This window comes from Myotis brandtii, unplaced genomic scaffold (assembly GCF_000412655.1).
Source record: "Myotis brandtii unplaced genomic scaffold, ASM41265v1 scaffold278, whole genome shotgun sequence".
NCBI classification, from domain to species: Eukaryota; Metazoa; Chordata; class Mammalia; order Chiroptera; family Vespertilionidae; genus Myotis; species Myotis brandtii.
The window spans coordinates 604680-629472 of NW_005360594.1; the positions used below are offsets into that span (position 1 = coordinate 604680).

At 45.4% G+C, this 24793-nt stretch overlaps 1 protein-coding gene across 1 annotated transcript in view; it reads right to left on the reverse strand.

Annotated features, from left to right (window-relative positions):
• TMEM163 (transmembrane protein 163) overlaps nt 1-24793 on the reverse strand; it is an 80486-nt gene that overhangs the window by 24974 nt on the left and 30719 nt on the right. Inside the window, exon 3 of the mRNA XM_014541768.1 lies at nt 16346-16442. Within this exon, the coding sequence (XP_014397254.1) occupies nt 16346-16442 (97 nt within the window). The remainder of the gene's footprint in view (nt 1-16345; nt 16443-24793) is intronic.

Sequence of the window (24793 nt, forward strand, 5' to 3'; positions counted from 1 at the left end):
CCCCCCCATCCTCCCACCCCCCCCCCATCGTTCCATATAGCCCCCCATCATTTCATACAGCCCCCCATCATTCCATACACCCCCCCATCGTTCCATACAGCCCCACCTCAAAGGGTTTTATTCATGATGCTGCTCACAGGAACACCTTTCATAGGGATGAATTATTTTTGCACCACTTGCCACGTCCCACCTTAAGTTTATTCCTTGTCATAGTGACACCAGGAGATGCAATTCCAGGTCACAGTGAGCTGTGGTCACCACACCAGACACAGGCCCTGTGTGAAAATCCAACTCCCCAGTCCCCCAAAGACCAACACGTCCCCTTTCACCAGCTGTGTGACAGCACGTGGGGGGTGGGGATGCGCGCTTGCTTACGCCTGCAAAAAAGGCGTCCTAATGAGGACAAATTTCAAACCGTCTGACACGGCCCTGCTATAGAATTACCCAGGGAAACGCTGGTGCTGGCTGAATACTCAATGCCTATCGATTTATGGCCCCAGGTGAAATGGAAAGTCACTCTAATCCTCAGATCTTTTTGTCCCCCAGCCGCACGCCCCAGGCAGATGAGAAAAGCTGGCAGATGTGGAGAAAATTATGCCAAGCGCAAGCTCTCAATTTCCCCTGGTTATTAAATTATATTGACAAATTGCCATGGATGCACATTAAATGACTTCACAATTTTAAAATTAACATAGCAAAGCATTCTGATATGGAGAGGGTCAGAGCTAAGGGTTTGCAGCTGTGGCATCAGGTCACTGGTGTGGCCTATAGACCGAGAGCCCTGGGCCCCTGGTAATTTCCGGTCAGACTGGCCCACCTGCAAAAGGCGCAGATGCCCAGCTCCGTGGATACCGTGAAGCTGAGGTTGGCAGAGCCACGGGGTGTCGCAGGCAAGGAGAGGGCAGTGTCGGTGGAGGCACTCTGCCTGCCCGGGGACAGGGAGGGCGCTGTGACGGGCTTGGCTCCGGCTCTAAGATGCAGCCTCGTTTCTGTTAACCAAGGCATCAGCCGATTGCCCTTTGCTAATGCAGTTCAGGAAAGCAGGGCCCGCTGGGGGACAAGCACTCTGATGCCTGGACACTGCCAGGGATCGGAGCTGAGCCATTGTGGCCGGCCTCGCACACCTTCCTCCCTGGTGGACCGCTGGGCATTTACAGGCAGTGACACCTCAGGGTCCCGCAAACCAGGACCAAGCATAGCAAGCTCTCAGTCACCCCCTCAGGACAAAAGGCATTGGCCCCAAACAGCGAGCTAAGTAACCTCTAGGATCAGGTCCCACCACTCGTGGTGTAGAAGGTACTCAAGCTCCCATCTGCCAGGCCCGTCATACAGAAAAAATGTGGGACAGTCTCCCTCTATGCTGCCTGATGGTTCTGAATTTCAATTTTGGCGAAATAAAAAGAGCAATTCACAATGCAAGACATTGCTTCCTCTATTAGAAAATGCCTTAAAGATCAGAAGAAATTGCGATGGAAGAGCATGGGATGAACACACATATTCAGCCCAGTGAGGCCACTAATGGCAGCACAGGAGTTTTTATAAAGGCGCGAACCCACAAGGACAAAGAAAACAGGAGAAGGACAACCGCCACAGATTTGTGTGAGCTGGAAAAGCAGACAGAGGTGTGGTAGCTCCTTAAAGGGGCAGGGGGAACGGCATCCTAGGGCAAAGGGGAGGATGAGAGCAAGATGCCCAAACCCCAAGGGCTCGGGATCCATGCCACTCAGCACCCTGGAACGGGGCGGGGGGGGGGGGGTAAGGGAGTTTGCCTTCTACCCTCGAAAGTGACTAGCCCAGGAGAACAGAGAACATGATTTAAGTGCATAAAGTAAAATGTACAGACGTATAAAGAAAACCAATTATGCTTGCATTCATTTAATAAGACAGATAAACTGCTTTAGTCACAGAAGTGCTTGTAAGTTAATGTATTAAATAGCAAGATCCAATAGCAGATCTAATAAGTACAGTAGTTTTAAGTTGTGATAAGCACAAAAGATATGTTGAGATATCTGCCAAATCAACCTTAAATAAAAAAATATCTGATTTGTATTTTATTGGGGAATAAGTCACATGCACTCTAATATTACAACTGTGACTGATTGCCTAATCTTATAATGGAAGAAAATGTTAACAGTCAGATTGAGGTGAAATAAAAATAAAGACAATTTCTTTCCAATTAAAGTTTCCCTAAATTCCATCCCTGAACCCAAACACCAAGTTAAAAAAAAAAGTCCCTGCCCTATAATTAAGATCACATTTGAAAAGTCTTGCCCACACACAATCATAAATATATTCTTAAATATACGCAGGCAGCCAATGATCACCAGACTTGGAAGCCATCTAATATGAAAGACAGAGACCTAAACAGGTAGAAAAATGTCACTTGCCAACAATAGTAGGCAGAGAGATGAAAACTTTTAAAAATGATCATTAACATCATTAGAAATAGGAGATACTATACTGTCATATGAGAAAAGGATGCTATAAAAAGAACGTAGCAGGAAAAATAGTTCTTAGAATTTAAAAACATACTAGCAGAAGTTAACAACTTTAAAAGCATCAGAAGATAAGGTTGGGGGAATCTCTCAGACGAACAAAAATTAAAATATAGGCGCTCTGGCCAGTATGACTCAGCTGGTTGGGCATCGTCCTGGGCACCGAGGGGTTACTGGTTTGATTCCCAGTCAGGACACATTGGCATGATTTCTTGGTGAGGGACGTTTAGGAAGCAGTCAGTCCGTGTATCATTCTCACATTAATATTTCTCTCTCTCTTTCTCTCGTGCTCTCTCCCTCTTTCTCTCTCTAACAATCAATAAAAAATCATAAAATTTTTAAAAATTTTAAAAATATCTCTATTTAGTAATTGTTGAAAAATTAAAAACAATATAGGAGAAATAAATTAGAAGACCAGTGCAACATTTAATAATATAAAGCCTAAAAATATAAGAACAGAAAAAAAACAATAGCAAAACAAATAATAAAATAACTTAAGAAAATCTTCTAGGATTAAAGGACATGAATACCATTGAAGTTCTCAAAAGCAATATTAGAAATTAGAAGACAGTGAATTAATGCCTTCAAAACTCTAAGAGTAAACTCATTTCCACCCAGGCAAGTTACCAAGTAAAGTCTGAAGATAGAATAACAACATTTCCAGACATTCAAAGTCTCAAAATGTTTGTCTTCCCTGTATCTGTTCTGAGGAAGCTACTGGAGGATGGAGTAGCCCAGGAAAGGCATCAACATGGGGTCCAAAGAGATACAACCTAAGAGAAAGGGAACTGAATCCCCAGGATTACCAGCCCTGGGATCCTAAAATGACAGCTGTAGAGCGGACCCGGAGTGTACACGTGTGTGTGTGTGTGTGTGTGTTTGTGTGTATAATTTATATTATATATTCCTTTATTAGCATGAGAAAATACACAATGTAATGAAAGAAAGGAAAAAATAAAGCAAACAAGACTCCTGGGCTCAGCTATGAATAACATTTACAATCTTAATAATAACAATGCTGAATACTGATCTAATCAAAATAACCATGTAAATGTATTGGGAGGTAATTAGGCAAGGAAATGATTAAAGGGCTAAAGAGAATAGGAAGTCAAGACATCATGCCAATAACCGAGAAAGCAAGAAGTAACAACACATGCATGTTACTTAGAGATGGAAGCTGGAAGGAGCTATAAACAGTTGCCCCTGGGGAGGGGGTTATTTTTTTATAATGAGTCTTGCAGAGTAATTGGCTGCTTGAATTATATGCAGGTACAACTTGGGTAAAAACAAACTCAAGGTAAAGAAAATGTTTCAGGGCAGTGATTTCTGAGTGTATTAGTCAGAAAGCGAACCAGCAGGAGATCAGTGTCAGACATGTAGGCAAGGAACTGGCTGTGTATGTGACTGTGGGGCTGGCTCAGCAGTCAGAGACCCAGGGGAGTCAACCAAAAAAATGAGTTCGAGTGTCACCTCTGACACGCGTGTCATAGGTTCGCCATCACTGCCCTAGGAGCACTCACTGGTGGTTCGGTCACTAAGGGACCTTCCTCACACTTATAAATAACTGGGCTCCATCAGAGGTCCTTACCTGGCCGAGGGTAGGTTAGTCCAGAACCTGAAAGCCACCTAACACCTCAAAGGTACAATGTGGAACATCGCCACGCAGAACACACTTCTGTGCAGACTAACTTGGTCAACTTCTTACGGAAGTGACCATTTTGTCTCTCATAGGAAACAAAACAAAACAGAAAAAAAAGAAAAACCTGCCGGGAGCCGGTCCATTCTTGCTGCTTGACACAGTCGCTGCAGAGAAGAAACGTCTGCACAGCATATGTTTCAAGGGACCTGGCGTATATAGCATACTGTTCTTAATATGTTTGCTCCCCTTAGCGCTATGTGTTTTAACCAAGGTCACCTCTCTGAGAAAGGTTGTTTCCCCAGGTAGGGATTTTCCCCTGAAGTTAGGGAGGAGATAAAGCCCCTTAACTAAGTGCCAGGAGGGTAGTTAATCACTTTAACTACAAACAATCACGCTTAAGCTACATAATCTTTACTCCCTGGAATGGAGATAAGAAACCCCCTAACCTTTGGAATAGAAATTGATAGGATTAAAATCAACTGGTATAAATACAGATGTAACAAGACAACAGAAGACAGAACCTAGAGACAGATCCTAGCGAGAGAACATGGCAAAAGATCCTGGACAGAACCTGGCTACAGAACTTGGCTGGAGAACCTAGACAGAACATGGCAAAAGAACCTGGATAGAACCTGGCTAAAGAATCTGGCGACCGAACCTGGCTGGAGAACCTAGCGAGAGAACATGGCACCAGAACTTGGTTGGAGATCCGAACCAGAACTTCGCTGGAGATCCTGACCAGAACTTGGCTGGAGATCCTGGCTACAGAACCTGGCTAGGCTGCTGATCAACTGAACGCTGCCTCTGTGTCATTCCTTCTTCGCCGACTCCGTCCACACCTTTGGGGACCCCTGGACCTGCTGGGGCTGGACCCCAACAAAGACCAACAGCAAAAAAACAAAAAGGAAAAGTAAGCAAACATAAACTCACTTACCCACCCAAAAAACTGCATGTGAACAAAATGAAGGCGCCACTAAAGATAAGAACTTTTACCCTAGTCAAGAAATGTATGTCTTGAATAAGAAGAAAAAGAGTTCTGGCCGGTGTGGCTCAGCTGCTTGGGCACCATCCCATGCACCAAAGGGTTACTGATATGATTCCTGGTTGGGGCACGTGCCCAGACTGCGGGCTCAATCCCTGGTGGGGAGTGAGCGAGAGGCAGCTGGTTGATGTTTTGTTCTCACATCAATGTTTCTCTCTCTGTTTCCCTCTTCCTTCCTCTCTCTCTAAAAAATCAATTTTTAAAACACTTTTTTAAAAAGCCACATAACTCATACAGGGTGGAGCAAAAGTAGGTTTACAGTTATTCATATGAAAAATAATACAATAATTAAAAAATAATAATACAAGAATAAACTCTCTTTTTTGTACTCACGACTGTAAACCTACTTTTGCCCCACCCTGCATGTGGTACACAAGGACGGGGCTTCAGACCAATGTCACTTACGAGCACAGATGCAAAAACCCTAAATCAGCGGTCACCAACCTTTCGGACCTCATGGGCCACCAGTGGTCTGCAGACCACCGGTTGGCGACCACAGCCCTAAATGAAATTGTAAGTGAAAACATACAATGGATAAAAAAAAATAGTACTTTCTGGACAAATAAGGTTTATCCCAAGAATGTAAGGATGCCTCAATATTAGAATATTGACTCAAAATATGAACATCTTAAAGAAAAAGAAACATCTCAGTATATACAGAAAAAATACTCAAGATTCAACAGCTATTTGTGATTTTTTTAAAAAAATTCTAAGTAAAAAAGAAATTGAATAGTCATTTCTTGACTCCAAAATAAGCACCAAACTATTAAATATTGTATTAAAGATCTTGGATAATAAGTGAGACAAGGAAAAAAGAAATATGAGAATTGTAAGAAGAGCCAAACCATCATTATATAATATACCCAACACAACCTGATAACCAAAAATAATTTTAGAAAAGTCAGCAAGGTTACAGGTTAGCAAAACCAATAGTATTCAAATACCATTAGATTTTTTTATGCAATAATAATTTAGAAAATGAAACAAACATTAACCCTTAAAATAGCAACAAACTGCACAAACTATTAGGGACTAACCCTAATAAAAATGTGTAAGATCCTTACAAAGAAGATTACAAAATTTCACTACAGGACATAAAAGAAAACATGAATGGAGAGAGATGGAATGGAAGGGAGGATTCAATAGCTAAAAGGAGCCAATTTACTCAAAATTAATACATTGAATGCAACCTTACTCAATACTACAACAGAATGTTTCATTAAATTTGGCAAACTAAGCTGGAAATTCATATTGAGTACTACAAATGCAACATTAGTCAAAACCATTTTGAAGATCCCAGAAAAGAGGGACCAAGCATTAAGACTTACTGCAATTACATAAATGTTAAAGTATAACACTGGAAGAGAACCCGCAGGCCCACAGCATGGAACGTGACTGGCTCAGGTGCAGAGATGGCCACGCACGCACCCATGGGGATTTGGTATCTGATGGAGGTGGTTTCTGACATGGAGTCAGGAAAGTCCTATGTTCGTATAAGAAAAATAATCAACAAAACTGGATCCCTACCTCATACCATACACACATAAAAATTCTAGACAAATTAAAGATACAATTTTAAAGTCTATTTTTATATGTATTTAAAAAATAAGAAGATATTGACATACATCTTTATGGCATCCTGAACCCCCAACTTCTCCAATAAAACAAAACCACCACAAACCCATAAAAGAAGGGATTGATAAATTTGGTTATAGCAAAATGGAAGGTGGAGGTGGGGGTGAGGGGTATCTAATAACAAAAAATACGCAATATTAAAAAGGAAAAAAAGATATCAAGAGAAATTATTTGCAACTTGTATACAACAAGACTGGTGCTCAGAATCTATAAATAACTCCTAAAAACCAGTAAGAAGAAGACAACAAAAAAATGGGTGAAGAATGTATAAAGAAGCAGTTTATAAAAAAAACACAGACAATAAACATAAAGAAGTATAATCAACTTCACCAATAATCAAGGGGAAACAAACTAACAATAAGTATCATTTTTCAGCCAAGAGACTGGAAAACTATAATAAACTAGAGGCTCGGTGTACGGATTCGAGAGGGGGGCAGGCCAGGCCAAGGGACCCCACAGGTGCATGATCGGGCCTGGGGAGGGACCAAAGGAGGGCCCCAGGGCATGTCTGGCCCATCTTGCCCAGTCCCAATTGACCAGACCCCAGCAGCAAGCTAACCTACCAGTTGGAGTGTCTGCCCCCTGGTGGTCAGTGCACATCATAGCGACTGGTCAAACAGTTGAACACTTAGCATATTAGGCTTTTATTATACAGGAAAAGATCTGAAGATATCATGAAGCATAATGACATTCTGAGAACGTAAATTGGCACAGCCACACTAAAGGACAATTTGGCAGGATCTACTATCCCAAAATTCCTCTCCTACATGTTTACCTAGAGAAGCCCCATCTGCACACACTACACATTACCATGATAGTACAACTATGTTCATTCCAACAGCTTTGTAATAATCAACAACTAGAAACTACTTAAATGCCCCACAGGGGAGTGCCTACAATACCTGAATGTATATGATAGGTGTTAACATCATACATATTCTAGATCTTAAAAACATGTTGTGCCCTATCCAATTTGGCTCAGTGGGTAGAGCGTTGGCCTACAGACTGAAAGGTCCTGGGTTCGATTCTGGTCAGGGCATATGCCTGGACTGGAGGCTTGATCTTCAGTGGGGGGTGTGCAGGAGGCAGCCAATCAATGATTCTCTCTCCTCATTGATGTTTCTATCTCTCTCTCCCTCTCCCTTCCTCTCTGAAATCAATAAAAACACTTAAAAAAAACACGTTGAGTTAAAAAGTTGTGGTGTGATATGTACAATACCCACTCATGTAAGAACACACATCATTATATTTTTTATGGATACAAATATGTCTCATACGAAAACCAGGGGTGATGGTCAAGCTGCCTCACCTGGATATCACCTGCTCCCACGCATCACTAGCACTGCGCTCAGAACAGAACGCAAGGCTATGACTGCGGGGAGTGGTCTGGGACGAGCCTCTCTGCTAGCTTGCTTCTCCCACAGCCTCTCTGCTAGCTTGCTTCTCCCACAGGGGTGTGAAAGTGTCCACAGCAGAGACTGCTTAAGGTTCCTTGAAAATTAAGCTCCTCTTGGTTTTATCCCCTTTCTAAGTAGGGTTCTGGCCGGCTGCCTGGTATAGCCAAGGGCCTCACGCACGCATGAATTGATTCATTCAATATACATTTATCAACATACATGTATTAAGTTCCTACTACATGCCAGGTTCTATTTAGGGCTGGGAGGACAGTGAATCTTAGTCCTTAAAGAGGTCAGTCTATTCAGGGAGGCAAGTAGGAAGAAAATGACACTGTAATGTGGTCAGAGCCTCCATTGTAATCAGCACGAGGTGTCTCGGGAGCATGGAGGACGGGCACCTATATCGGGGCTGAGTGATGTCTGGGGAACTCCAGATGGAGTGCTGCTGGGTCAGGTAAAACAGGACCACGGCAGAACCCAAGGGCAGCACTAACTCCCCACGCTGCTCTCACCAGCCTGGGGGTGGGGGGAGCGTAGAAGACCACCGCCTGCACAGTGAGAGCTTCCACTCAGCAGCTCCTCTGACAGCCGCCTCTCATGCTTCCTCTCGTTGCAACAGCCACCCCCCGCCCCCCACCAAGCATGAAGAGGAAGGCCCAGGGTCCCTCCCAAACGGCTGCCTTCGCAGGTACCAGCAGCCTGGTTTTCAGTTCTGCCTCTTTACCGAGTCCATGGGGCTGGGGTGACCAGAGAGCCCACTGTACCAGGATTATTCAAGGACCAAGAATTCTTACCCAGTGCCCCAAAACTACTTCCCCAAAAGTTCCAAATTTCCCCTAACAATTCAGTAACACGTGTGGCTTTGTCACCAAATACTCATATCCTGATTGTTCCATAGTGACAGCTCTGCTGCTGGGACGGGAGGCGGAGCGCAGGTGAGGCAGAGAGGAGCCATCACTGGGGGAACGGAATCCCCGAGGCTTCCTGCGGGGAGGGACTGTGAGCACCATACACACAGGGGTGCCTTAGTCCAAGCCAGGGAAATAAAAGGCATTCAGTACCATTCCCTTCATTAGCTGAACAATGAACAGAAAAACAGGGAAATGCTATGAGGACTGCATTGTCCATATTGCACTTAGGGAAGTGAATGAAAAAAGATTTACTTTAAAATGTTCAACACCTTCCAAAGCTAGGACAGTGCTCTTAAAGCCCCAGAGAAAGAGAGATACCGAATTAGAAGTGTGGAATTCTCACATTCCAAATGGAAAGACAAGTGCCAAGAGATTAAATACATTTCCCAAGGTCAAGCACAGAAGCATCTGAATAGCAAAGTACTCAATCTTGCCTTAGCAACACGCATGTTTAATAAACACCAGTGTCCTTAAATACACAGATGCCCCTCAATTAGACTGGGGGATGAAGAGGAGTGGGCACATTTCTTTCTCTCCCTCCTCCCCTCCCTCCCTCTCTTCCTTTCTCTTCTCCGTTTTTGTTGCCATAACCAGGCAGCCTCCTAAGGCGGGTTTTCATAGTATTTGTCATGTGGGAGTCTTCAAGGCCACTGGGAAAATGGATGGGGGAGGGGAGTGGGGGCAGGGGAGGTCACTCCCATTCAGTAGTTGGAAAATTCTAGACTTGAGGTTTATTCAGAATCTTCTGTTAGACTGAGTCTCGGCCATATTTCCTCAATCAGGAAACTGAGCATGTTGTATTAGCTTTTCTTGAAAGCTGACTTTCAGGACTCATACTCTGTGGTACTCCAGGAGGAAATCCACAGGAGAGAAGAGCCCTGTCAAAAACACCTGGCTCTGTTTGTGTGTGTGTGTGTGTGTGTGTGTGTGTGTGTGTGTCTATGTATATGTATGTGCTTGGGTCTCTGTATGTCTGTCTGTGTCTGTATATGTTTCTGTGTTTATGTCTGAGTGTCTGTGTGTCTATACGTGTGTGTGTCTATGTGTCTACATGTGTGTTGTATATCTATGTATGTGTGTCTGTCTGTATGTGTGTGTCTATATGTGTTTGTGTGTATGTCTGTGTGTCTGTGTGTATCTGTCTGTGTGCCTCTGTGTGTCTTTGTATGTGTGTATGTCTGTGTGTCTGTTTCTGGAGGAAATTGTTCCATTTCTTTATCTGAGAATTTCTTTCCTCTGTGAAATGGCAGCGAGTCGAACACCCTATATGCTTCAGGAAAACTGTGGTCTAACAAGACAAGCCAAAGGGCCTTCTTGAGGTGGAAACACACACAGGGGCCTGAGAGACTGAAGACCACAGCGTGGAGGATGGTGCACAGACACGTCGCCTTCTGAGGAAAGTTCAAGGCTAAAAAGTGAGGAGAAGAGAACCAGCCAGCATTTCCTAGGTAACACCTGAACTGGCAAGCAAACCCACTGTATGCCAGAGACCGAACAGACCGGCGACCACGCATTCAGGTTTAGAACCGTGAACCCTCTGGGAGCCTGAGCCGCGGCAGCGAGTGTACCCTGTGAGTGCTCCTGGCATGTACTTGAACTGCATATATTGAAAATGTACAGGTTGATCAATGTTGACATGGTTTTATGTCCAAGAAACCATCACCAAAAGCAAGAGAATATTTCCATCACCCCCTAAAGTTTCCTTGTGGCTCTTTAATAAGCACCCCTCACCACCCCACCATCCTCAGGCAACCACCACCTGCCTTCTGTTACTATAGATTAGTTTGCAGCTGAAATGTTATATAAGTGAAATGCTATGTACATGTTCCTTTTTGCCTTGCTCCTGGTGCCCGCCTTTATTATTTTGAGGTTATTCCATGTTGTTGTACGGGTTAATGCTGAGTAGTATCCCATTATATGGATATACCATAATTTGTGTATCCATCACTTGCTGATATATATTGGGGTTGTTTCCAGTTTTTGACATTAGAAATAAGAGTGCAATAACTATTTGTAGAAGAGTCTGTGCAGACATATATTTTAGTTTCTCTTGTGTAAATCCCTGAGGGTGGGATGGCTAAATCATCTGATAAATGGATGTTTAACTTTTTAATGAACCTCTGAACTCTTCTCCAATGTGGATGAACCATCTCACTCTCTCCATCAGTACATGAGAGCTGCCGATGCTCCACACATTTGCTTTTCTTAATTCGGGCACTCCAGTGGGTAGGTAGTGGTAGCTTATAGTTGTTTTAATTTGTAATGCCCAGATGATGAATAATGTTGAGCATTTTCTCGGGTGCTTACTGGCCATTCATTTATCTCTTGTCTTGTGAACTGTCTGTACTAATCTTTTGCCAATCTTCTTATTAGGTTGTTTGTCTTCTTATTAAGCTGTTGTTTCTACATTGTGGATACAAGTCCTTTGTCTGATCCATGGGTGTTGTCTATGCTGTCCTGTCATTTTCCTAATGGCGTCTGGGAAGAACAAAGCTTTTTCATTTTGATGAAGTTCAATTCTTGATGTTTTGATCTTATGCTTCATACATTTGGTACTGGATTCAACAAACCTTTGCTTAACCCAAGGTTACAAAGACTTTCTCCTTTCTTTTCTATTAGAAATTTTAGAGTTTTAGGTTTTCCATTGAGTTTTATGGCCCATTTTGAGTTAATTCGGATATAAGGGTTAATGTCCACCTTGTCCATATGGTTATCCAGGTCCGGCTGCTCCGGCACCATTCCTTGTAGAGATTTCACTCTCCTCCACTGAACTGACCTGGCACCTTAGTTGAAAACCGGTTGGCCAGATATGTACAGACCTATTTCTGGGCTCTCTCTGCCTTGAACGCTCTCAGCCAATAATACTCGATTTCCCTCAGTGCTCAGCTCTCTTCTGCTTGGAAGCTGGTAGGTCCTTGTCTCAAAGACGAATAAAGAGGCCAATCTTGCTTAAGTACTGGGATTATTCTGTTTGCAGTAACAAGGGTGGAACACCACTGACAGTCTGACCAGGTTTCCACCTTTCGTTGCACGGTGCTGGGAGAGGCTGGCTAGGGGGATGTGGAGGACCTTGACTGTGTGTGATTGTTTTGTGTGTGTGTTTTTAAAGTACTTGTCAACACAGGTCCCAAATTAAACTTAGAGTTATGCTTGAGAGCATGTCACAGGGAAGACGAATCTCTCTGTTGCTGATGGCGAATCCGGGATTTAGAGGTTATTGCTCAAGAAGGAGCTTACAGCATTACCGACTCCGAGCTGAGTACAGTGTCCCTGAGGTCATTTCCTGGACTGCTCAGTACAGTCTAAGCTTCCAGAACTAAAGGCACCAAAAGATCCACCGACTTCTCTAGTCCAGTAATATCAGCCAACACTTACCCAGTAGTTATGTGCTAATAAGCACGTTGTTACTTACATCTTATTTTGTTTGCTTAACAATCCTACAAAAAAAGGTGCTGTTATTTCCATTTTACAGACAAAGAAAGTGAGGCAGAAAAAGGTGGAGCAACCTGCCCAGGTTTCTCCAGTTAGGAAGTCACAGAGTTGAGATGTGTCCCTGACTTTAGCTCCGTGTCCTTACCCCACAGGTACAACGCTCCAGGTACTAAGGGAACCTCAGAGACGCACCCGCGTAGACCAAGCACTTGCCCCGGAGACCTGGGCTGACACGCTGTGAAACTGCTCACCCGGCCCCAGAACTGCTTTCCTGCTCACCCACCATTCCCCGAATTTCCTTCTGCTCAATACCTCCTACCTCAAAAGGGGCCCAACCTGAAATGACCTCAGGCCATAAATAGGAGTAACTCTGATCAGAAATTCAGAAATACAAAAAATCAGAATGTTTAGGGCAGCAGCCACTAGAATTGTCATCTTAGGACAATTATTTTATTATATTTTTAAATATATTTTTATTGATTTCAGAGAGGAAGGGAGAGGGAGAGGGAGATAGAAACATCAATGATGAGAGAGAATCATTGTTCAGCTGCCTCCTGCACACCCCACTCTGGGGATTGAGCCCGCAACCCGGGCATGTGCCCTGACTGGGAATCAACCGTGCATGACTTCCTGGTTCAGAGGTTGACACTCAACCACTGAGCCATACTGGTCAGGCACGTGCCTGGACTGTGGGCTCAATCCCCAGTAGAGGGCATGCAGGAGGCAGCTGATAAACATTTCTCTCTTACTGATGTTTCTATGTCTCTCTCCCTCTTCATTCCTCTCGCTCTAAAATCAATAAAACTATAGTTTTTTTGTTTTGTTTGTTTTTTAAGAAAAGGAAGTTGGCAGGGGAACAGGCCTGGGGTAAGAAAAATGCTGCTTCTGACAAACCCACAGTAATAATCTGACAGAAATCACATGTAAAGAAAGCAATTCTGTAAGGAAGGGAAGGGCAGGGCGAAGCTGTAACTCCAACCTAAAGTCATAATATGTAGCCCTAACCACCAGTCTCCCTGGTTTCAACCACCACACCATGAGCAGCCAAAAGCCATGCTTTATTGGGCCCATGTGAAATTGTCCACCTATTCCCAGCCAGAGTTTTCAAGCTTTTAAATCAGTTGCCAATTTATTTCACATTAAACACAAGGTTTCCATTTTCTCTTAAAAACTCGGAAGATCTGACCACCCCAGGTCCACAACCTCACAGGGCACCTCACGACAGGGCAGATCCTTCATCTGGGGGCACGCTCTCTAGGTGCCACGGACCTAGGCAATTCTCCAGTTTTTGAGACTGGCTCTGGGGGGCATCTGAGTTTGTGACTCCTCATTTAGGATGAGGCACTGTGTAAAAACACTCATTTTGAATGTCGGCAGGGGTTCGGGGTCTGGCTATAGCCTGCTGGCTTCCATGAAATTTCTAGAGCAGACACAGGGAACCCAAAGACCAGTATTGAACTATTATTGGCTACAACCCCGCAGCATTTACCTGGCCCCACATGCCACTCAGCTGATTAGAAGGCCTCCCCTCTGGAGAAGGGAGCTCACGCAGCTTGAAGGCGCCTTTGGTACCTTTCTATAACTCCGATGGCTTTTTAAAAAACAACACAACAGCCCTAGCTGGTTTGGCTCAGTGGATAGAGCGTTGGCCTGTGGACTGAAGGGTCCCGGGTTCGATTCCAGTCAAAGGCACATGCCCGGATTGCGGGCTTGATTCCCAGTAGGGGGCGTGCAGGAGGCAACTGCTCAATGATTCTCATCATTGATGTTTCTATCTCTCTTTCTCTCTCCCTTCCTCTCTGAAATCAATAAAAATATATACTAAAAAAACCACACCAACTATTAAACAAACCCCTCACTTCAGAGTTGTTAAGGGGTAACAATGAATGGGTGTAATTTTTAAGTCCCACGCTAAGACTGATAATGATGCAGTGGGCTGAGTTCCCCAGGGATAGGTCCAGGCTTGGGCAAAATCGTGGAGTTATTCACCCTCTCTGACCCCCGCCTGGGAATTTAGACCTCAATGTGGAATTCAAGTTGGAGTATTTGCACCATAAGATATGAGACTGTTCCCTGTTAAAAATGGTTCATCTATCAAGAGAAAAAGCAAGCAGGGCCCTGCAAGGGTTGGTCTGCGAGCACAGCTCTCCATTCCATACCAAGCTGTTCTGCTGGAAACACATGTTTACACCTAAAGAAGTGAGTGTGTCAACTAGCCGGGGGCTGAAACTCCCCACCAATAAGCATTACTTAGAGTGGAGTCAGATTTCTAGACCCTGTAAAATGCAAATATTTTACAGGGTCTAGAACGTCTTAATTAATCACACTAATACTTTCACATCTACACTTCACATAAGCTTCTGATTCTGACAGAACGGTGTTGAGAACCACTGGTCTAGAACATCTTAATTAATCACACTAATACTTTCACGTCTACACTTCACATAAGCTTCTGATTCTGACAGAACGGGACACAGGATCGCAAGTCTGTTGGAGGGAAAGGATGAAAAAGTCCAGGATCCTAGGCCACCAGGAAGATCAGGGCAAGACAACAATAGTGAGATGAAGAGCACAGACGATAATAAACAGTAATACTTGCTGAGCTAGCTCTGCTAAAAAACACTAAACACATTCCTACCCTGGTACCCATCTTTCCTTCCTGTCACTGAGAAATCAGAGAACAAGCGTTTCCATCTGTGATGTTAAATAAGAGGTAAGATCCTGATGAGTTAAGGCATGGCTCTGTCTCAGCGTGGGGGCGGGGCAACCTCACGCAGTTGCTTTAATAGCTCCGTGAAATGCAGTACCATGTTCTGCTTCGCTTTCACCTTCCCCATAAACACATGCGCACACACGCATGTAATACATTGCCTCAGAAGGGATTAACATATATTTTTCTAAAAGTAAACTTAAAGGGCCAATAATTTAGGCCTTATATTAGCAGGGTGCATGTAGCTGAGTGCAAATCAAATCACCTGAGAGGAGACCTTTCTTTTGCATTTAAATCACTATGTACCTTGTCCAGGGTGAGGCAAAAGTAGGTTTACAGTTGTCAGGACATGAAACAGAGAGTGTATTCTTGTGTTATTATTATTTATTAGTTATTGGATTATTGTCCATACCAACAAGTGTAAACCTGCTCTTGCCCTACCCTGAATAGGGAACCATGGCAATGGCAGCATCTCCATTTCCTGGTTCATAAATCAGCTGCCTTATATAAAGACTGTAAAAGTATTTCTTTTATTTTGTAAAAATATTTCTTTTCTCAGCATTTATAAGGAGAGGGGGGAAAAGAATCAGAGTGCAGGTGACACATCTCACCCCGAGAACAAAGCAGTCAGACACACTTCAGTATGAAATTGTGTCTCCAGTTTCTGCATTCTGATGCCAATTGTGCCAGAAAACCTAAACAGACTCATGTATCAAGTTGCAAAAGAAAAGATAATTCTTATTACAACAGTCGTTAAATGGACGGAGAATAATAGATATCAACAACACAGACTGGCTCACTCTGCTACTAAAGTCAGCCCATTTCTCTTTACATAAAAGACATCTCATTTTAAAAATAGTCAAAAATCTAAGGCGAGGGACACAGAACCCAGTACAGGCTCAACTATTTTAAGTCTTTTCATCTTGCCCAGTGCTTCTCTGCCCCCAAGTAATTCACATTCTGCAAAGAGCTCGTCAGGACTCCCAACATGTGGTGCCTACTCTCTCCACCTGCCCAGCTTTCCCAGTAAACCTGTGAAGAGGGGGACACAGGAGGGAGTGTGAAGAAAGAAGAAGGACCTTACCACTTCTGGGAGCAGCTTAATGGAGAGGTCATGGATGGCTTTGCTCACTATACATATGGATGACAGAAGGAATATCACCCCCAGGATGACACAGGCTCTGCAAGGAAACAAAACATTGAGACACGTAACTGGGAGGACTCCACCTGCCGATTTACACAATGACAGGGACAATGACACAGCCCGAGGCACTGGGACCCAGCCGTTATTGGCCACATTCCCACTATAACCACCCACAGTCTCAGAATTGATAGTGAATCATTTCTAAGAAAATGATTCAGAATTTTATCACCAAAATCAACCCCATGGGGAAGAGACTCCGACATCCTACATCATCTCACAGCTTCCCATGAGTGCTGGCATGGAAGAATCTCCAAGGCCATGAGATCCAAACCACCCACCACCCACACCCTCCTGGCAACCCAGTTCATGCCTCCTCCAGCCAGAGGGTGCAGAGTTCAATAGCAAAGAGTGGAGGCTCTAGCATGAGATATCCCAAGCTCTACCATTTAACATTTGCTTGATCTTGATCAAGCTACTTAACTTCTTTTAACCTCTATTTTCTCACCTGCCAAATGGGAATATTTTCTACCTGAAGATGAAATCAGATAACGCACAGAGCATAAAAAAGTAACCATGGCCGAAACCGGTTTGGCTCAGTGGATAGAGCGTCGGCCTGCGGACTGAAAGGTCCCAGGTTCGATTCCGGTCGGGGGCATGTACCTGGGTTGCGGGCACATCCCCAGTAGATGTGCAGGAGGCAGCTGGTCGATGTTTCTCTCTCATCAATGTTTCTAACTCTCTCTCTCTCTCTCTTCCTCTCTGTAAAAAATCAATAAAATATATTTAAAAAAAAAAAGTAACCATGAATACTGGATTAAACATAGGAAAACAAAAGCCCACCCTAGATGTCTCTCTCTGGTGATAAGACACCTTTGAATTACAGAGTATTTATGGTGAAATGGAGCAATTCTTGGGGAAGAAATGAGGGGAAATAAGTTAGGATGAGGTCCGCTAAGACACCCAGCACAGGTGAGACAGGAGGAAGTTAGGGATGAAGCCAAGGCTGGGGTGTGGGAGCAGCAGGGAAGTCTATGGGGCTCGGGACCTAGGAGCTGTCTCTGGCTCCCAGACACAACAACTCACAGGAGAAAGAAAGATAGAATATGGAAGTAAGTATGAGGAAATGACAGTAACAAGGGTCAAAATGCCAAATGAAAATGAAAAGACAGAGGAGAGATAAAAAATTCGAGAATGACCAAGGTTAACTCTAGATCATTCCTGTCCCACCCTGATGTCTCCCATCTGGCAGCCTCCTCAGCCTTCTTCCTTAACCAGTAAATAAAACCATCTCTCATTATCCATCTTGGATTTCCTTCTCTGGACTGAGAAATGGCCCGAAGTTTCCCGCATAACATTGAAGTGGCACCTATTTGGAATTCTAACAAATAGAGCTCTAATAAATATGTTCCCTAAGCCTAGACATCAGAAACAAGCAGGTCAGCACGCTGCTTGGAGTCTACTTGGCAGGCTTCTCATCCACACTCCAGCTGTAGGTTTTATTCTTCCAACAACACAGATAGAAAGAAGGCATCATTGCTGGCCGGGGCGAACCACAAAAGAGCACCGAGATGTAGAAAAGGTAATGAATGGGCTGAGTGGGGGTCTTGGACAGACTGACCCTATAAACCAAATGGAGATCCGCCATGGGTGCCATATATCCTCAGAATGAGCGGCGAAGGGGGCCACAGTTGAGGGGGGAGCAGTACAGGGACGAGGTGCGCCTGCCAGAGGCCCTTTAGTGATGAGATACTGGGGCAAGACCAGGGATCCCCAGGGGTTGGTGGATCACTGCCCTCCAGGCACTGGCCCCTGAGTCCCCAGCTGTGCCCCTGGGGAAGACGGCTATGGGCCAGCTGTGCCCAACACTCGAAGTGACCATTTCTACCTGCAAACAAATGCGACCCTGAGAGGTCCCATTACAGGAAAGGAGCCTACAGTCAGCATAAGCTTCCAAGATAAGGTTTGTGATGTGGGATTTTTCACTCCATTCAAAAAACTCCCGAGTGATTAGCAGAGACTTTGATCCACCCTCTCTGATAAACCCAACCACCAACTCAGTGCTTCTCAACCCCGAGGGCACCCTGCACTCACCAAGGGCTTTTCCTGACAGTTGCCCAGAGACCACACCCGCTCCCCCCTCCTCCCGCCCGCCTCCCCATTCAATTTTATCAGAATCTCAGGGAGGGAGGGGGGGAGATTTGTTTAAAAGCTCCCCAGGCAAGTCCCCTGTGCATGGGGGTGGGGGGGGGGGGGGCGGGGGTCCCTGCTGGGAGCCAGGTGAGGCCCTGTACTTAGGGAGCTTTCATGTGGGTGAAAAAGCCACAACTCTCTGGGCAGAAGGCAGGGAGGGAGCGGCCATGCCTGCTGGTGAGGAAGGACAGGCCCTAATGGCCCCTAGAGACCTGCAGTGTCTCTGTGCGGAGCAGCTTTCTCCCCAGGACGGGGGAAGGGCAGCCACCATTGGGGTGCTAGACCTCCTACAGTCTGTCACAACACCCCTAAGAAGCGTCCATCGCACACCCCTGGGGTGGGGAAGTTGGGGGAGAGGAACAAAGGTCTGAGCTTCCTGCCGACAGGGCCCAGCGATGCCACAGGAATCTGTCCCTCCGGGTCACTCAGGCAGCTCCATAACACGCAAAGTGGCTTGGGGTGTTGTTTACATGACTGAAGGAGACAAGTATTAAGAGTACAATGGTCTCCTTATGTAATATCTTGCTTATATATTTTTAATCAAAACTACATTATAAATCCCTTAAGGGCAAGAACCCTGTCTTTAGATCGGTGTCTACAGCAGCACGTAGCAGTGCTATGTGCATCCGTAGAGCTGAGGGAACCATTCACTGATGAAGTCATCACTAGTGGTTTGTACAGCTCCCCCCACTTACCGCTTACCAATGCTGATGGGGGGGAGGGTGGGGGGGACACTCCTAAGTCAGCAGATATGCCTCTGGAACAGCCCACATTGTCAAACAACTCTGAAGTGTAATGAATATCAAAAGAAAATGATGATTTGGTTTATTAAAGTTGAATTATACAAAACTGCCATCATATTTTCCTCATGAATATACCCATGAATATGCCAAGAAATGTTTTAAAAACCTATTTTCATCTTCTTTTAAATGTGGTGCAAATTCAAAACCCACAGCCACCCTCCCTCCCCACGGCTGGGAGCCGGAGTGCGGGCAGCTCCGCAGCCTGAAGCAGCTATTATTAGCAGAGGGCGTGATGCTATTTTTTGACGTTTTATTAATAATATATTGCGTTTACACAGCAGCTTTCTCCCCAGGCACCCAAGTTCTGCACGTCACTCGTTAATGCTCCAGAGGCCCCTCCCCAGGTGGGGTTTTTGTTTTTCTGCTGTTTCATAGGCTGGGAGGAAGGGGGTATGTTTCCACACAAGTAGTCAAGTGGGGGAGTCAAGGACTAGCAAGCTGTCCAAGGTCACCCAAGGAGTATGACGTCCACAGACGGAGAAGCCGGGTCTCCTGACTCCCTCCCAGTGGCCATGCCCAGTTAATCACCGGCCAACAGGAGGCTCTGGGCGTGCACGTCACATCCTCACACCCCCAGCGACCTGGACTGCTCAGTCTCCAGGCTGCTGCAGAGACTTGGGTCAGGAGCAAACACTGCTGCTTCCTGGCTCAGGGGGTTGGGGGTTGGGGGAGCGGCGAGGTGACACTCCATCAGCACACCTGGCCTTCACCTGGAGGAGCCAGTCGGCGAAATGAACCCTTCCTCCTTCTCCCTCCTGCCCAAACCCCAGCAGAGGAAAACTGAAGTCAGAAAGAGGTAAATAAACTACCGTAATTCAACAGAATCCCCCAGTCAACCCAGACGGAAGCCGAGTTTAAATTCCCACAGGACCAGTGGCCGCCAAAGTGTAGGCCACCGGTCAGCAGCATCAACATCACCTGGGAACTCGTTAGAAGAGCAAATTCTGGAATCCACCCCAACCCCCGGAGTCAGAAACTCTGGCAGTGACTCAGTGACCTGTGTTTTACTAAGCCCTTCAGGTGATCCTGATGGACACTCAAGTCTGAGTCTGTATAGTGTTGCCACTGACACATTTAATGGCTGAACAACTGGTAAAGTCCACAGAAGTGGTTAAAGCCATTGGCACCTTCTGCAAAGACTGCAAATTGCTAATTGTGTGCAGCATGACAAACCTCTGGATAACCCTGCAAGTAAGCACTAATTTTTGCCTCTGAAATTATAAGGGCAAAATCTACTGACAGATACTCTCACGTCCAAAATGATGTAAGGTTGTCAATTGTGGGTTTAAAGGTCTGTGGTTCACATCAGTAAAGCCTGAGTCTTACACCAAATCTGACTTATTTCCCAAAGAGAAGCTGCTTCTAATCATCCCCTAAATCACACAAGATCTAAAACACAGTAGCCTGGCAATTAACCAATATATTCTAAAGCCTAAAGTGTAAATGTTTTATTTATCATCTTTCACCCTAGTCTGCAAAGCACTTGTAACGCAGACACTATCAAGTGTAACATAACGAAAATAAAAGCCAAATGGTAAGTATACACAGATGCACAATTTCTAAGGCTGTTTTATCCTAGTTAGGTCCTGCTTCACTCCATGTACTCTGCCATCCTATATAATAAAAGGCTAATATGCAAATCAACCAAACTGCAGAACGACCAGTTGCTATGACACACACTGACCACCAGGGGGCAGACGCTCAACGCAGGAGCTGCCCCCTGGTGGTCATTGCGCTCCTACAGGGGGAGCGCTGCTCAGCCAGAAGCTGGGCTCACAGCTGGTGAGCGCCATGGCAATGGCAGGAGCCCCTCCCACCTCTGCTAAGGACCCGAGGGATGTCTGACTGTGGGGAGTGGGCCTAAGCCGGCAGTCGGACATCCGTGGCAATGGCAGGAGCCCCTCCTGCCTCTGCTAAGGACCCGAGGGATGTCCGACTGTGGGGAGCGGGCCTAAGCCGGCAGTCGGACATCCCCTGAGGGGACCTGGACTGTGAGAGGGCACAGGCTGGGCTGAGGGACCCCCGCTCCCACCCCCAGTGCACAAATGTCGTGCACCGGGCCTCTAGTTTTAAATAAAGCAACAAACAAAATCGGTTTGGGTGGGGGGGTAAAGGGAAGGAGAAAGAGAGCAAAGAATGCTTATGAGCCATTTCTCTTTCTCTATAATGGCCATGCCAAAAAGTTCCCCCTCCTTTTCAAGGCTCTTGGCCTTCCTCACTCCATTATTACCAACATACACCTCCTCTCCTATTGCAGGAATTCCCTCCCCTCATCTTTCCATCCTTATTCATCTTACCTCCTCTCTTGACTTTCCTAGGCTCTAGGCCCCATCTCCCTTCTCCACCCACATTCCCATCAATATCCTCTATCTCCAACCCTGTCCACCTGCTGCACTGTGAACAGGCTGTGATGAGAAAGGCTGGCTTGGACCAGGGATGGTCACTCAGGCCAAAGCTCTCTGGGCCACACACCCTCCATGGGGAGATTGTTCATCTCCTCAACACTAAAATCCTCTCCTTACTCAACAAATGGCCCTTTGCTTATATCTGTAATGACACACAAAGTGACTAAACTCACCCAAGAGACATCTCATTCAGATAGGACTTTTTTCCTGCCTTCAACTTGAGGGACAAAAGTCAACATAAGGGATTTATTAAAGAATTTGATTCTGGAGCAGTACAGTCCCATAGAACTTCTGTGATAATGAAAGTGTTCTATTATACATTGGCCAATATGGTAGCTACCAGCCATGTGTGGCTATTGAGCACTTCAAGCATGCCTAGTGCAACTGAAGAAATAAAATATTACTTACTTGTAATTAATTAAAATTTAGTGACTATCATATCAGACAGTGCCACTTTAAAGGTTGGGCTGAAAGTAGACTTACCAAAGTGTGTGAGGAGGAAGAGAGGGAGGAGAGAGAAAGGAAGAGGAAAGGAGAGGAGAGAAGAAGAGAGGGGAGGGGAGGTGGGCAGGAAGGGGAAAGGAAGGGAGGGGGGAGGGGAGGGAAGGAGAGGGGAGGGAAGAGGAGGGGAGAGGTAGAGGGAGAGAGAAGCCCTGAAGCTACTCATCACAGCCAGGTAAATTAATATGAGCCAGCAAGGTTTGCTCTAGGAAACCTTGCAGAAGGCATCACGCCTTTGGTATCTTCCATCAATCAATGCATCATTTCCCTCCCTCCAGTTAACCTCCAACTCTCTAGGTTTACATGCTCACTCTTGTTCTCATCTCATGCCAATCAATCCCAGCCACAGCTACTGCTCTACCAGGGTAACTATTTTAGAAAGGGTTTGAACTTCAGTCATTGATATTGCCAAGCCCCGAGACTAAGGCAAACAAAATCTATTCCCAGTCTCTCAGAGCACAAGTGTAGGGTGGGAAACCTGAAACTCATTATAGGACAGTCCTTACTTATCAATGTGAAATCAATGAACAGGAACAAAATGAAGAAAGGGATCAGGGTGATGAAGACCCACCTAGGACAGGTTGGAAGAAGAAGGGCTCTGCAGTGTGATGCTGAAGCAGGGTCTGGAAGAATGGACAGGAATCATCAAGCAGAGACACTAGAAGGCTGTGAAGGGCACCCCAGGCCAAGGAAACATGTGTAAAGACACAGCACTGTGGTGCTCGCGTCAGTGGAAATTCAAAGTGGAGGTGCTGTTTGTGGAGTATTTGGTTTGTGAAGTGACCAGCAATGCAAGGGCCTCAGGGAAAAGGGCCCCTTGTGTCCTGGAAGTCCCCTCAAGATGGTGGGTGCAACACCCATAATAGGCACAATGGATCTTAGATGGAACATGGACCAGCATGTTGTACTTAATAGTTATGTATTTTAATGTACATTAGAAAAAATCACCCCATGCCTACAAGGTTTCACAGTGTTGTTTCTGGGATGTAGAAAGATGGCAGGAGACAAACACACAGGGACACCCCATCTCAAGAGTCCCAAACCCTACCCACTTCCAGGATACTCAGCAAGGGTAATGCATGCTGAGACTCACACCCTGAGCTCTCCTGTCAGTCAAAAAATACCACTGCCACCTTTCGTGTGGTGCAGGGACTCAGCAGTGAACCAGAAATGGAGCAGCTGCCTGTTCCGTGGAGCTCACAGGAGACACGGACAGCAAGCATGTGAACAAATAATCCCATTATGCACAGAAACATAAAGCAGAATAAAGGAGGAGAATAACGAGAGTGTAATTTTATGTACAGTAATCACACTGCTAATGGGGGGACATTTGTCCAAAGACCTAAGAGATGGGAGGGTGGGCTGAGCGCTTCCTGGAGAACAGCACGTGACAAAGGAACAGGGTGCCAAGGCTGCCTCGCAGGAGGGAACCCCACATAGTCAGTGATCAGGGATGAGGCCAGCGTGGCTGGCACACAGTGGCCGTGTGGGGCCTTAAGGTCACACTACATACTTGAGTTTTCATTCTGAATAGGATGGGAAAGCAACGAAGGACTGAGCAGAGAAATGACAGGATCACTCTGGCTGTTCTGGCAAGGGTCCCAGAAAGAAAGGACGCTAGCGTAGGGCAGAAGTGTGGGGGGCGGGGGGCAGAGGGATGTTTTCTCCATTCCTGGGAGACACCAGGCAGGTTTGCTTTCGGTCCCAGAAAGAAAGGACGCTAGCGTAGGGCACAAGTGTGGGGGGGCGGGGGGCAGAGGGATGCTTTCTCCATTCCTGGGAGACACCAGGCAGGTTTGCTTTCACTTACTGCTTTCAACCTAGTGAAGTAAGAAGTGGACTAGTGGGTCTTGCAAAGATTTTAGAAAGAGTTTCAGGGTAAACATCTGTTTCTCGGGAGAATGAGAACACTCAGAAATCTTACTATTTTAGCAAACTGGTTATTTAAAGTATTTTCAATGCCAGGTCCATTATCTGTGCATCAATTTTGATTTTTTCTTAAATATCTACTGGATGTATAACCGCCTGTCTATGTGTAGAATATATTCAGGCAGATACCCCCAAAGAGTGATATCAGCCTCTGCAGAAAACACCTGGGGAACAGAGACTCACTTTTCCCTCCATGCTTTGTCATGCTTTTTGTATTTTTTAAAACAATGTGCATGTACTACCTGTTAAAGAAACACTACATCAGTGTGGACATTGAGGGAGATTTACTGAGGGCCTACCAGATACCAATAAATCTGCTATGTCATAGATACAATGACACATACAAAACAATCCTTTTCTTCAAATTAGAGAAAGGGGCATTGAAATCACACTATAGCCTGGCTGGTGTGGTTCAGTGGTTGAGCATCAACATATGAACCAGGAGGTTACGGTTCGATTCCCAGTCAGGGCACATGCCCAGGTTGTGGGCTCAATCCCCAGTAGGGGGTGTGCAGGAGGCAGCCAATCAATGGTTCTTTCTCATCATTGATGTTTCTCTC